The 14,943-nt window shown below is 49.7% G+C and overlaps 1 protein-coding gene across 2 annotated transcripts in view; it reads left to right on the top strand.

The window, feature by feature from the left end:
* Positions 1 to 14,943, top strand: part of MIDN (midnolin) — a 47,449-nt gene that overhangs the window by 17,339 nt on the left and 15,167 nt on the right. For both annotated transcript variants that reach the window (XM_081895681.1, XM_081895682.1), the window contains exons 3-4: positions 610 to 697; positions 1,831 to 1,893. In XM_081895681.1, coding sequence (XP_081751807.1) covers positions 610 to 697; positions 1,831 to 1,893 — 151 coding nt within the window. The remainder of the gene's footprint in view (positions 1 to 609; positions 698 to 1,830; positions 1,894 to 14,943) is intronic.

A 14,943-nucleotide genomic window follows, 5' to 3' on the forward strand; every position in this document is an offset into this window, starting at 1 on the left:
TGTTCTCCCTTCTAGGTAAAAATAGGGGACAGTTCAAACTTAAAAAATCAGGTGCCCCTATTCAAAGGGAACAGTAATGTCATTTTATTCTATATTTTCCCCCTTAGGTACTGGGCCTTGCAGTATAATGGGGGGGAAGCCCCCCTTTTTGCAACCATAAATGTGTCGCTTGCTGTCTCTCCCCTTGGAAAAATAAGGCCATTTCTCTCTTCAGATACAATCGGGTTTGGGCTTTTTTTTTTGCAATGAATGAATGGATAAAATAATCTACCCAGATCTGTCGCTGAAATCGTCTGGCAGAGTGGGTTTGTGCAAAGAGATAGTTGCTTGACGGATGACTGCGGAATACCAGCTGCCCTGTGTCTGGGGTGGGGGGGGGAGAGAGACTGACTTATTATATTGTGTTTACATAAAAGGAGCGGAAAGGGGAGAGGCTAAAGGAAGACACTCCCCGTTCCCAAAAAAAGCAAATTCTGAAAAGATGAGAGGTTCTGTGCTCTGAAAGCAATTTAATTACCATTTGTATTTTTTTTAAAAAAAGTAACAATGCTTTACCCCCCCCTCTCTTTCTCTCCCCCCTGCTCACCCCCCCCCAAAATATCCTTTTAGTCGACTTAATTCGGGCAAACTTCAAGATCTGGGCGTTGGAGACGGGAGCAAGTTGACTCTGGTGCCAACGGTGGAAACTGGCTTAATGGTAAATAAGTTTCATTTATTATCTCCCCAGCATCAGGAGGTGCCAAGATGTGGCACCCACCGGGTGCTTTGAACTATAACTCCCATCTGCTGCAACTGGGTGTGTGTGAATGGCCAATGATTATGGGAGTTGTAGTCAGAAGGCATGAGTACGGCGATGGATGCTTTAGTCATCCTCTAAGGGAGGCAAACTTGGCCCTCCAGATGTTTGGGGACTACAATTCCCATCGTCCCTGACCACTGGTCCTGTGAGCTAAGGATGATGGGAGTTGTAGTCCCAAAACATCTGGAGGGCCGAGTTTGCCTAAGGCAGTGTTCCCCAACCTTGGGCCTCCAGCTGTTTTGGGACTACAATTCCCATCATCCTTCCCTAGCAAGACCAGTGGTCAAGGATGATGGGAATTGTAGTCCAAAAACAGCTGGAGGCCCAAGGTTGGGGAACACTGCTCTAAGGAACCACAGCTAAAAGAATCCCTGGCAGACGGCCACCCAAACTCTGCAGAAACTAGTAAAATTCTGCGTGCTTTTTAGGTCTGGCCCTGCACACCTCTGCCATGCGGCCCCCGGAAGATTGGCCCTGGGCCCATTAGTCCCCCGGCTAGGAAAAGGTTCCCTAACCTTTAATTTAATTTTTGGAGCCCCTCTGCAAGCGAACGGGTCACTCAAGGGCAGCCCGGGGTGGGGTGGGGGGTTAAGTTAGCCTCCCCTTGGGCTCTTTTCCTAATAATAATATTATAATAATAATTTATTATTTATACCCCGCCCAGTCACTCTGGGCGGCTTCCAAAAATATAATGAAAATACTGTAATACATCAAACTTCCCTAAACAGGGCTGCCTTCAGATGTCTTCTAAAAGTCTGGTGGTGGTAGTTCTCTTTGACATCTGGTGGGAGGGCGTTCCACAGGGCGGGTGCCACCACCGAGAAGGCCCTCTGCCTGGTTCCCTGTAATTTGGCTTCTCGCAATGAGGGAACCGCCAGAAGGCCCTCGGAGCTGGACCTCAGTGTCCGGGTAGAACGATGGGGGTGGAGATGCTCTTTCAGATATCCTGGACTAGGCAAAGTGTCGATTTTTGGAAAAAGAGATTTATCTTATTTTCCTTGTTTCTCCCCCAAAACCCCCACCTTCTACAGTCGCAAGCATCCAGACCGGAGCAGTCCGTAATGCAAGCGTTGGAAAGCTTAACAGAAACTCAGGTAAGGACACCTTCGGCTCGGGGTGTGTGTGTGTTTGTGTGTGTGAAAATTTCTCCCAAAGACCTTATTTTGTTCCATTGCCTGAAATTGCCCTGCAAGGACTACAGGGCTTGGCCAGTGGCAGGCTGGTGACCTCCAGATCTGTAAATGTCTGGTTTTCCTAAAATCTGGGTCCCCCTGTATTTAAAAGAAGGATTTCAAAAGAAAAACGAGCTCCGCTTCTGCCTTTGGGTAAAACTTCCTTCTTTCCTTTCGGATCACTTCCCTGATCGCCGCCATATTGACTTGGGAACTTTAGTGCGGTTAATTTTGTAGGTGAATAGTACATCCTTTTCTTTTCCCCAATCGCCTGTGGTCCAGGACATCTTTGGTCCCGCGTGTATTTTATTTTATTTATGCATTCGACGTATCTTTAATACATCGGTTAGACAATTGTCTAACCGATTTATCTTACTTCCATCCCCTGCGTGAGGGTCTTAATTTATTCCTTGTTAAATTGCATCTCCTTAATAACCTTTAATGTACATATTTTATGCGCTATTTTGATCTGTTGTTAGCCAGCTTTGGCAGGGGAGGATGGGATACAAATAAAAAATATTGTTATTGTTATTATTAAAGCAGTATCTCAACACTTTAAAGCAGTCACTCCCCCAGAAAATCCTGGGAGTTATAGTTTAAGGGTGCTGAGAGAGCGCTGCAGTTCCCAAGGTCCATCCCCCTTTGTAGGGGAACTCTGGGAATTGCAGTTCTCTGGTGGGAACAGGACGCCGCCTAATGACTCTCAGCACCCAGAAACTACGTTTCCCAGGATTATTGGTGCACCGTGACTGCTTTAAATGTAGAGTGATGGGACTTGAGAAGGGGGAGTGTCTGCTTTGTATGATCTCGTTTTTTTGCAAGGTTTAAAGGCCATAGAGTTGAAGGAGGAAGTACGAAAGAGTGCCGCTCTTTCCCACTTCCTCTTTCATCTCTATGGGCTTTTCGATGAATTGCACCAAATCTGAATTTTCGTTTTATTTTCGCCTGATCTGGTGGAGGGAGGGCAGAAGGGGGTAGAGGAAGGTGTTGCCGTGGGGCTCGCTCCAAAATGCAGATGCGTCTGTGGGGTCTAGATAAGTTGGCAACCCAGAAGGGTTATTATTATTATTATTATTATTATTATTATTATTATTATTATTTATTAATATTTTAGGAGTCTTCAAGAAAGGCTGCTTAACACTGATTTGGGTTGGTAATCCTTCAAAGCTAGAGGATGAGGGTCTCTCAGCTATAGGTCTACCCTGAGTAGGGCTAACATTGCACATGGCTCAAGGCATTCTAAATTACCTAAATGAGTCCTGGTCCATTTCATATCTCTGGCTTTGTCCCTCGCCATTAGTCTGCTAGCCACAGGAATGAACGAACAGAACCAGCCGCAATTTAAAACGCATCACAAAAGGAAAAAGCATTGGGGAGGGAAGAGGAAACCAAGCGGGCACCGATTCCTAAAATGGCTGTGGTCTGGTTGAACTTAATGGACAAGGTGAACTGGGGGGGTGTCCATTAATTCCGGGGGTTGGGGGCAGCCCACTCTGAGTCCAACATAGCTGGATGAAAACCGATTGTCTTTCTAATCCTTGTGTGATCAAAACGTGCATTTTGATAATGTGATTTAAAATTAATGTGTGAGCCCCTTTCCAGTCATCCTGTCACCCCCACAGCCCCAATAAGTAAAAATAAGCATTCTCACAATAGCACCTGTCATTTAATTTCATTAGACCCACAACGTAGTATTCACCCAGTTTGGGGTGTGTTTTTTTTTGTTGTTGTTTGCGATTATTCCCCAATGCCAGATTCACCAGAGCAATTATATCACTTCTAAGGCGCCTCAAATTTACTACGTGGTTCCCAGGTTTTAAAAAAACTAAAGGTAAAGGTAAAGGGACCCCTGACCGTTAGGTCCAGTCGTGGCCGACTCTGGGGTTGCGGCGCTCATCTCGCTTTTCTGGCCGAGGGAGCCAGCGTACAGCTTCCAGGTCATGTGGCCAGCATGACTAAGCCGCTTCTGGCGAACCAGAGCAGCGCACGGAAACGCCGTTCACCTTCCCGCCAGAGCGGTACCTATTTATCTACTTGCACTTTGACGTGCTTTCGAACTGCTAGGTTGGCAGAAGCAGGGACCGAGCAACGGGAGCTCATCCTGTCACGGGGATTCGAACCGCCGACCTTCTGATCGACAAGTCCTATAGGCTCTGTGATTTAACCCACAGTGCCACCTGCGTCCCTTAAAAAAACTAGGCCCATGTTTATTTTTTTAAAAAATGAATGTATACTAGGGCAATGTTGTGGGGCGGCCACTTAATTATTATTATTATTTTGTCTTCTGCCCAAGCGCAGGGAGGCTTTTGGCTGGCGGAGGGGGGAGAGATTTGGGGTGCAGAGTAGCAGCAAGGGGGGGTTGAAAGAGTCCAATTTCTCCTTCTCTCCCCCCACCTCCACCCCACAGCCTGATCATTATATGGAGGGGGGGGTTGATTTATTTGCTGCGGTCTCTCTCTCTCTCTCTCTCTCTCCCAGCCCCCATGGGAGTAGGAGCTTCGGGAAGAGGCAAGGGTGGAATTTGAGGGGGGGTTGGCCTATTGATGGCAAGGGGGGTTCACGCCAAGAATGCGTGCATTTTTTTGTGGGGGGGAGCTGAGCCGAGTGGCAGCCGGCCATCTGTTTCTGATGGGTCTGGCTTTGATTATTCTAGCTGCTGCTAAACCCACATTCCTTCCTCTTTGCGGAGACTTTTCTCTTGGTAGCAAAAAAATGTCGGGGGGGGGTTGGGGGGAGAAGGCTGCAGAATCTGGTTGCGGGAGGGTGGCCTTGCCTTTGGCTTCCTCTGAGGTTTTGATGCTTTCTTGCCCGATGGCATTGATTTCGAAGTTCTTGTCCATTGTAGTGAATGGGTCTTAGTTGTGTCATAACAGCTGTGCTAAATCAGGCCCGATGGTTTTGGCGCAGAATCCTGGCCAGCCTTTAATTTCAAGCCTGTGCTACTTGCAATCTTGTATGCATTTATTGCACACTATTTATTTTATTTTATTTGTATGCTGGGTCAGACTGGGTTTCCCCAGCTACTCTGGGCGGCTCCCAACAGAATATTAAAAACACGACAAAACGTTAAAAACTGCCTTAAACTGCCTTCAGATGTCTCCTAAAAGTCAGATAGTGGTTTATTTCCTTGACATCTGACAGGAGGGTGTTCCACAGGGCAGGCGCCACCACCGAGAAGGCCCTGTGTCTGGTTCCCTGTAACCTCGCTTCTCGCAGGGAGGGAAACGTCCTAAGGTCCCAGGCTGGGTGTCGGCATTAAAGCACAACTTTTTAAAAACAACTTTGCAACCGTGAAAATCACCATTTCGTGCATCTCTCTTCATAAATATTCATTCTCCGTTTAGTAAATCAATATTATTCATCGCCATCTTCGTATTGTGAAATGTTGCGTTGTTTTTAATGTTGCGAACCGCTCGTGAGATCTATGGGGCCGTAAAGAAATTTAATAAGTAATAAAGCTCCCTAGAATCCGTCACATGTCCCCTGTATATGTCTGTATGTGCATGAATATACCGTATTTTCCGGCATATAAGACGACTGGGCGTATAAGATGACCCCCCAACTTTCCCAGTTAAAATAAAGTTTGGGATATACTCACCGTATACTCACCAAATAAAAATTTAAAGTCCGGCTCAAAAATCCGCTCCACTTCCCAGTGGCCGGGGGCTTCTGGGGCCAATTTTCAAGCCTATTTCTGCTTCATCTAGAGAGCTTGGGGTTCTCTGATTTAATTTGCGGTCGTTTTATCCTTTGGTGGGGAGTTGCTGCCGGAGCTGCTGCTGCTGCTGTAGCTGGCGTATAAGACGACCCCCGACTTTTGAGAAGATTTTCCCGGGTTAAAATGTAGTCTTGTACGCCAGAAAATACTGTATATCTAAATATCTCTATCTATATGGCAAGCTCTGCCCCTGAAGGCTTGCAATCTTTATGAATATTATTTAAAAACAAACACACACACACACACACACAAGAGGAAAGAGAGTTGGGGAGGGAAGAGGAAACCAAGGAAGCTCAAGGCACCAAACTGCTTCTGTGTTCTTCCTAGGACTGAGAAATGGCGGCGGGGGGGGGGGTGATCCTCTCCTCTCCCCCATTCCCCCTAGCAAACCTCTTTTTTCATAGCTTTTCCACAGAAGGGAACACCCAGTTACTGTCCGGGTACTATTTACTTGGGGTGGGGAACAGAGAGACAAAACCAGGAAGCCCCACCTCTCATTCATCCTGCAACTGTTCTGCTCGCCTCAAACGGCTGCCCGCCTTTCTTTCTGCTAAGAGCAGAAAAATCCGCTTCCTCGAATGTTTGGGGTGGGTCTTACGGAAGATCTGACGCCCTTTCCTGAGATCTGGCTGCAGGGCGGGTGGCTGAAATCTCTTGCTTCCGTTCATTGAGAGACGGGTGTGTGTGTTTTATTTAATGACTGTTGCTGCATTCTCCAAAGCAGCTTTCCCTCCGCAACAAACCTGCGAGGTAGATTAGGCTGGAGGGGGTGCAATTGCAAGGGGTGGGGTTTGAACCCCTGTCTCCCACGGGTTCCCCACCCTCGATGAATCGCCTGCGAGGTCGGCCGGGCCGAGATAGCCAACGCCTGCCCTGAGGTCACCCATTCAGCTCCATGACCAAGTGGGGATCATAGCTGTCAAGCGTCCCTTATTTGACGGGACAGTCCCTTATCCCAGCGCCATGTCCCGCTGCTGTCCCTTATTGATGATGTCCCTTAAATAAGCTACTGAAGGTAATGGGGCCCTTTCTATGTCCAGCTGTCCTTTGTCAACAACAAATTGTTGCTTTTTTGTGTGTTGAATATATGCTATATGGTAATTTATGGACCTAATAGGTATCTAAAGCCATTCGCACGTAACAAAATATGTATTTTATCCAAGTAATTGTTGATCCCTTCTTTTGGCTGCTGGTCCCTTATTTTCAAATCTGTAAGTTGACAGCTCTGGTGGGGATTCGAACCCAGAACCTAGTAGTAGTATTATTACCCGTCTGAGAATCTCCGCTTTTACAAGTCGGTGTGGGTTTGCTCGGCCGAAATCCTAACCTCTCCTGGGTTGCGTTTTGGTTTTGAGGATGGGCACCATTTTTGGTGAGGAAGATGTTGTTGGACTACAACTCCCATCATCCCTGAGGTCTGGCCTTGCTAGCTAGCTAGGGGCGATGGGAGCCGTAGTTCAACAACATACAGGTTGAGAAAGCCTGGTTTGGACTGAGTAACGCTTTGCTAAGCTTCCTGACGTTGGGTGTTTTCTTTGTGTGTGTGTGTGTGTGTGTGTTTATTTTCTTTGCAAGGGGTGGGTTGGTCCAGGAAATCTGTGGGGCGCCCCTCCAGTGATGCGGGCCACCCTCCTCTCAGGGAGGGCGCCAACCGCCCGTCCGCCCCACCCACGGAGCGTGGCCGTGGTGCCACCCTCCCCGAGCGGCAGGGAAGCGGGCAAGGCCAGGGTTACCTCGGGCCAAGCTTTCTGAACACGTCGTCGGAGAAAGGAAGAATTCGGTGTACTCTGAGTCATGGTTTCTGGGAACTGGGGCTCAGCTCTTGAGCTGAATTCAGAGGCAATCAATTTATATTTCTTCCTTCAGAAGGCTTTCTGAATCCAAGCAGGAAAATAATATATATTTTTTTTCCTTTTTGGATGGTTGGCACAGAAGAACGTCTCTCTCGCTTTCTGCCCCCTCGGCCTCAACGCAAACCCATTGCCATCTCTCTAGAGAACATGGAGTTGGGTTTTTGTGTCTGTGTCTCTTTTTCCCACCCACCCATTTCCCTCCCAGAAGACTGTGTGATTGTGAAACTTGCGTCCTCCGGCGCAGATAACCCTCTGAGGTTGTGTTGCAATCACTGTGACAGCAGGGTTTTGTTTTTTTAAGTTCCCAGCCCCCCTCCCGTAGTTTGTGGAAAGGCTTATCGGCAGCCTTGACGCGTTTGTCGAGGGCGGCAGGTTCCCTGAGCATGTGCAGAGTGCATTCCCCACCCACCCAGGGCGGGTGTGCAGTTGTACAACTTCATCCTCCAGAGCAGGTAACAGGTTTTGAGTTTTGATTTCCCTCTCTGCTGTTTTGCAGAAAGGTTTGTCTCTGCTTCCAGGGCAGCAGGGTTTCTGAGCATGCGCAGAGTTTCGTTCCCCCCACCCCTTGCCTCTGTCATGAGCCTTTGGAGTGGGCGTTTTGCGTGAGGTGTGTACGCGTATTTCACGTTACAAGTTGACAAGTTAAGAGAAATTTTGTCCAGAGCGTGAGCTCAGCGTACCCACAGCCGAGTGGTAAATCAGGTGTTTTGCACGTAGAAAGTCCCAGATTCCGATTCCCAGCATCCTACAGGTAGACAAATTGAGCCAGGTAACAAAAAAGCTTCCTGTATTTCTGGCTCTAAACCAGGAAGCGGCAACAATTCCTTAGAGCGTGCGCAGAGTGCCTGGCAACCAGAACCAGACCTACAGAGCTAAGGGATTTAGGGAACTGCATATCCACACTGCAAGGTGTGACCTCAAGCCCTCTTCCTTCCCATTTGTAAAAAAAAAGTAGTGTCTCTATGAGCCCGCTAACTTTCCTCTTCCCTCCCCGGCCCTCTTTCCTTGCGTGATGCGTATTTGACCGTATTCCGTTCGTAGAATTGTAAAGTGCGAAGCATACTGCTAGGTTCCTCTGGTCCAACCCTTTGCAATGCCTCAGACCTGGGTATGCTTTCCCCCCCCTTAAAATGCCCCCCCAAATTACCTGCATTAGCGCTTTCTCTTTTTAAAACCAGGCCCAGTGAGGTATAAAGTTGGCATGTGAATTGGCCAACCTGGTGTCGCCCTGGGACTCCCAGTTCCCACCCGCCCCCTGCCCCCAGGAATCAGCTGTGCTGGCCGGGAACTGTAGCACGAAGCGCCCAGCGGGCGATGTTGGGCGGGTGTCCTCATCTGTGGTTCCTTTGACCCGTTGTCTCTGATGCCAGGCTGGCAGATCTCTGCTTCTTCTGCCTATTTGTGTGTGTTTTTGTGCTTGCGTATAGATAATTGGGCCTCTTCCTCCTTTCTCTCTTTCTTTCGTTCTCTCTCTCTTTCCAAAGAAGCGAGCGCCAGGGGAAGATTTTATTTTTAGTCGTGCCAGCCTCCTGTGGCACGGAGGTGGCTGGTACTCAGGGCATCATCAGCCTCCGGTTAATGACAGCGAAGGGCGCTCCATCTTCAGCCTGGCCTCTGACGTCAGAGGAAACGCGAGGAGGAGGGCAGAGCGAGAGACGGGCTCTCTTCTGCAGCAGGGGCAGGGTGCCTTAATGGTTAGAGCGCCAAGCAGAAAACAGATGGCAGTTTAAACAAAAAACTGAGGAGCCTTAGGGGGCTCTGAGCTATGAGTCACCGGTGGGTTTAGTTTCCTCCCAGCTGGAGAGGCCTCCGTTCTTATTTCAAAGAGCTGTGGAACTGGAAGGGGGAACCCCAAAGGTCCTCTAGTCCAACCCCTTGCAAGACAGCATTTTTGGGGGGTTTGGGGGCATCAAATGGATGTAGATTCCAAGCTATTTTCCCCCATACTGGTGCACAATCCCGAATTAATTTGTTTGGGTTTTTTTTTGCCTCATTCCTCCCTGCGCTATACCCTCAGTCACAGAGTCTGTGAAATGGGTTTGCGATATCCTCTGAGGTTGCGATGATATAATGTGCAGTCGTTATTTTGTTTGTTCTCCTACGGCTTCATGTTATTAAAACGCTTTATGGTCAAGTTTATTGCCCTTGCGATTTGCCCTGGGGGGTGTATGTTGCTTTTGTATTTTTCAACGGCTGGATTTGGGTGGGGGGCACAAAATAAGTCTCTGCATTTCTTGACCCTCCCACGTTCCCCTGGTGCCTAGTTTCTATAATAAACAGATAATCTGTTTACCTGGGGGGGGAGGCAGAATAAACCCCCTCCACAAAATTTATCCCCCTTTTTGCCAGGGGGACAGTGTATTTGAGCGCCACTGAAATCCCAGCAAGAGGGGCTGCTCACGAAATTACAGCGGTGAGGGGGGGGGGCAGAGAGAATTTATCTCTGCAGGAAAGGCTCCCCCAGACCTTTTCTGCATTTGGAAATTGCCATCTGGGCTGGCGTGAGGCTTTTGAGAACAAAGGAGCTCACTCCATTCAGCCGGTGGAGCGATATTATTTTTTTTTTGGGGGGGGGGAGCCTTTTTTAAAACACATGCATTTTTTTTTCCTGGTGGAGAGGTAGAAAGATTCTCTTCCAGCTGCGAGCGACAGACGCCCCCACCCCTCCGCTGTTTAATCAAAATCAATAATAAATATTGCTTGCTGCCTATTGCTCGGTGACGGGTGGCGGTTGTTTTTTAACCTGGCGGGTGTCCAGTGGTCTTTTGTGCCGCTGGTGGGGGCGGTTGCTGCAGGGAGAGAGACACAGACCGGGAGTCGTGACTTGCGGCCGGCGGATGGGGGGGGGAGAGGCTCCCTTGCGGCTGGGCTGGTTTTGGAATTTCGTGACGGGCGCAGGCCGGTGGGGGGGGGGTGTGATGCCAGACGCCTGGAGATTTGGAGAACGCGGCTTCTCTCCTCTCTGCCCCCCTCCCAGCTCTCCAGACATAAAGGTAAAGGTAAAGGTACCCCTGCCCGTACGGGCCAGTCTTGACAGACTCTGGGGTTGTGCGCCCATCTCACTTAAGAGGCCAGGGGCCAGGGGCCAGCGCTGTCCGGAGACACTTCCGGGTCACGTGGCCAGCGTTGGCGAGCCAGAGCCACACACGGAAACGCCGTTTACCTTCCCGCTGGTAAGCGGTCCCTATTTATCTACTTGCACCCGGAGGTGCTTTCGAACTGCTAGGTTGGCAGGCGCTGGGACCGAGCAGCGGGAGTGCACCCCGCCGCAGGGATTCGAACCGCCAACCTTTCGATCGGCAAGTCCTAGGCGCTGAGGCTTTAACCCACAGCGCCACCTGCGTCTTCAGACATAGGGGGGGAGCAAAGGCCAAGTTTCTAGTCCTGTAGATCTGCCTTGGGTCACCTCTTGTTGGAGGGCTCAAGGCAGCAAACTTTTTCAGCAGGGGGCCAGTCCACTGGCCCTCATGCCTTGTGGGGGGCCGGATTATATTTTGCAAAAAAAAAATAATGAATGAATTTCTATGCCCCACAAATAACCCAAAGATGCAATTTAAAGGACACATTCTACTCATGTAAAAACACCCTGATTCCCGGACCGTCCGTGGGCCGGATTGAGAAGGCGATTGGGACGGATCCGGCCCCCGGGCCTTAGTTTGCCTACCCATGTCATAGAGGCAAGCATTTGTTCTGGCCCTGATGGAAGAGAACTTCCTTCGCACTTGCAGATAGACTGCCCTTTTGCCTAGCTGTTCCATATACTAGCTCTAAATAATTTGGTTGGAGGGGGGTTGGTCCCCTCCCCTGCTTCATTTGTGCTGCAACCCGGGACTGGTATGTTTGAGAGGCTCTGAGCTTCATGGCTGTGGGGTGGGGTCTGAGTTCGAATTCTCCCTTCCAGAGGCACCATGAGGGTCCTCTAGTGCGACTCCCCTGCAATGCAGGAGACAGAGTCCGCCCCCCCCAAAAAAATCCCTGGGTTTCAGTGCAAGCAGTATTTCCGCATACCCTTCCTGTGGCAGAGAGTTCCGTAGGGCAATTACCAGAACAGGCGTGTTTTGCCCCATGTCCCTGATGGCAATGTGGCACATTGCGGCAAGCAGGAAACCCAGTCTGCCCTCTAGGCGCTTACAGTCTTGGGTTTGGGCTGCGAATGAAGGCAGGAAGATTAGACCACGTGCCGAAGGACTTACATCCACAATCTTTGCTTCCCTGGGGATAGGAATGCGTTCTCTACACTAGGTAGCGGGGCTGCACTCTGCACCTGCTCAGGAACCCCTTGACGTCACCATTCCTGGGTATTTCAGCCACTTCCACCCCAGTGTTGGCGAAGAGAGTAGAGAAACAGTTACCAGGTCTGAATATGCATGATTTGTTAAATCAATTTACCGTATTTTTCTCTCTATAAGACGCACCAGACCACAAGACACACCTAGTTTTTGGAGGAGGAAAACAAGGGGGAAAAATATATTTTGAATCTCAGAAGCCAGAAGCGCAGTGAAAGCAGCAATCCCTCTTGCTGTTCTGGCTTCTGGGATAGCTGCGCAGCCTGCACTCGCTCCATAAGACGCACACACATTTCCCCTTACTTTTCAGGAGGGAAAAAGGGAGTCTTATAGAGCAAAAAATACAGTATTTTTTTTTAACAAACTGGGGTTTTTTTGCTTGATGCTTTCCGCGTCTGTTTTGTTTATGGCGCTGTTCCTGCAGAAAAGAGCAGCTTTGAGGTTCGTCCCACTTCTTCCGTGTTTAGGTGCCTTCTAACCTTTCGAAAATAATATTAAGTTGCGTGCTAGAGAGGTGGTTTCACGTCTGCTTCCTGCAGCCTGCTAACCCTCGCTCGGCTCAACTTCCCGGCTGTCCGAAACTCAACTTCGCTGCTTTCGCGCCCACTGCCTGCATCCGGACCCCCTCAGTTCCCACGGGTTTCTCAGAAACTTCGAAGCCGGGGGGTGGGGGGTGTTGTCTTCCGTTTCTTCTGTGTGTGTAGATGGGGCATGAACAGTTGTGGGGAGGTCTAGGGTGTCTAAAGGATCCCAGCAGGTGCTGGGGCGGGGTTGGAGTCGAGTAGGGTCATGGATGACGCAATGAGCGTTTTTTTGGGTGCGCTTAGATTTTTATTATGGGACGCGTGTGGCGCTGTGGGTTAAACCACAGAGCCTAGGATGTGCCGATCAGAAGGTCGGCGGTTCGAATCCCCACAATGACGGGGTGAGCTCCCATTGTTCGGTCCCTGCTCCTACCCACCTAGCAGTAGATCAATAGGTACCACTCCGGTGGGAAGGTAAACGGTGTTTCCATGCGCTGCTCTGGTTTGCCAGAAGCGGCTTAGTCCTGCTGGCACATGACCCGGAAGCTGTACACCGGCTCCCTCGGCCAATAAAGCGAGATGAGCGCTGCAACCCCAGAGTCAGCCGCAACTGGACCTAATGGTCAGGGGTCCCTTTACCTTGCTGAAATTTCTGCAACAACAAGAAAGGAGAATTGCTCTGTCCGTGTGCATTGCAAAAAGTTTTCGGAAGTGTCGGTTGAACAACTCCTAGCGAGAAAAGCAGAAGGGAAATTCTTCTCCTAAAACCTCCACTGCCTTTGCAGGAGGAATAAACTCCACAAATCCCTAAGGCAGGAGTCAGCAAACTTTTTTCCAAATCAAATATCCTTTATTAGGCATAGCAAAGCACACATTCTCAAACAGACGCAGCAAACTTTTTCAGCAGGGGGCCGGTCCACTGTCCCTCAGACCTTGTGGGGGGCTGGACTATATTTTGAGGGGGGGGGAATGAACCGATTCCTATGCCCCACAAATAACTCAGAGGTGCATTTTAAATAAAAGGGCACATTCTACTTGTGTAAAAACACCCTGATTCCTGGACCATCTGCAAGCCGGATCTAGAAGGCAATTGGGCTGGATCCGGCCCCCGGGCCTTAGTTTGCCTACCCATGCCCTAAGGCCTTGTTGGAAAGGGACCCTTCGGCTCATCTAGCCCAACCCGCCTGCAATGTGGGAACCTTTTACCCTATGTGGAACTCGAACCCAGAACTCTGGAATTAGAAGCTTCTCGTGGTTTTAAAAACCCCCTGCTTCCCGGGTGCTGTGCAGACCCTTATCTCGGTGGTGACCCTTATCTGGGACGCAGGTGGCGCTGGGGGTTAAACCACAGAGCCTAGGACTTGCTGATCAGAAGGTCGGTGGTTCGAATCCCCGCAATGACGGGGTGAGCTCCCGTTGCTCAGTCCCTGCTCCTGCCCACCTAGCAGTTTGAAAGCACGTCAAAGTGCAAGTAGATAAATAGGTACCCATCCAGAGGGAAGGTAAACGGTGTTTCCGTGCGCTGCTCTGGTTTGCCAGAAGCGGCTTAGTCATGCTGGCCACGTGACCCGGAAGCTGTACGCCGGCTCCCTCGGCCAATAAAGCGAGATGAGCGCCGCAACCCCAGAGTTGGTCATGACTGGACCTAATGGTCAGGGGTCCCTTTACCTTTATCTCGGTGGTGGCATGGAAGGGAGGAAAAACCAGATTATTATTCAGTTTGCGTCTCATACCCTTTACCTTCTTAAGTTGGCGAGGATGAAATGTCTAGTTATGTCCTTTTAAAAGACTCCTCCCTAGACCAGCGAACCCCACCTGCTTAAGCAAATATTTACTGCTGTCACCCCACCCCTCCCAAGAACCAGGGCTTGTTCTGGGGCTTCCCCACCCAAATCCCAGCAGATCGCACAGGTGTGTCGGGTATTATGGTCTGCCCACGGTGGTGATTGACTGCGATGAGGTGGAAAATTGGGCGGCGGGGCCTGTGTTTTGAGAATCCCGGCCCACAAATCTGCTGGTTTTCTCCACCACCCCAATGGAGCACCAGCCCCTGGCAGGCAGAAATCCATCAGGTGCAGCTGCTCCCAAACTCTGAAGTCAGAGCTGCACCTGTTGAACAGGCTGCCTGCCACGGGACCAAGTCTTTGAACTGTGAGTGGTGCGGTTTCAGCGTGAGGACTGTGCTCTCATCCTCCGCTGGAAACCTGGGCCAAGCAGAAACTGTTCATAGGTTGCTGTGTTTGTAAGAAGTGCAGGAGGCAAAATAATAATAATAATAATAATAATAATTTTAAAAATTAGTTGTATCCCGCCCGCCGCCCCAACCAAGGCCAGGCTCAGAATAGCTAAGATCATAAAAACAACACAATATGCATAAAAACAGACCCCTTATTTTTTATTATAATTACCGTATTTTTTGCTCTATAAGACTCACCCTTTCCCTCCTAAAAAGTAAAGGGAAATGTGTGTGCGTCTTATGGGGCGAATTCAGGCTGCGCAGCTATCCCAGAAGCCAGAACAGCAAGAGGGATTGCTGCTTTCACTGCGCAGCAATCCCTCTTGCTGTTCTGGCGTCTGAGATTCATAATATA

Source organism: Podarcis melisellensis (assembly GCF_964234715.1).
Source record: "Podarcis melisellensis genome assembly, chromosome: 18".
NCBI lineage: Eukaryota > Metazoa > Chordata > Lepidosauria > Squamata > Lacertidae > Podarcis > Podarcis melisellensis.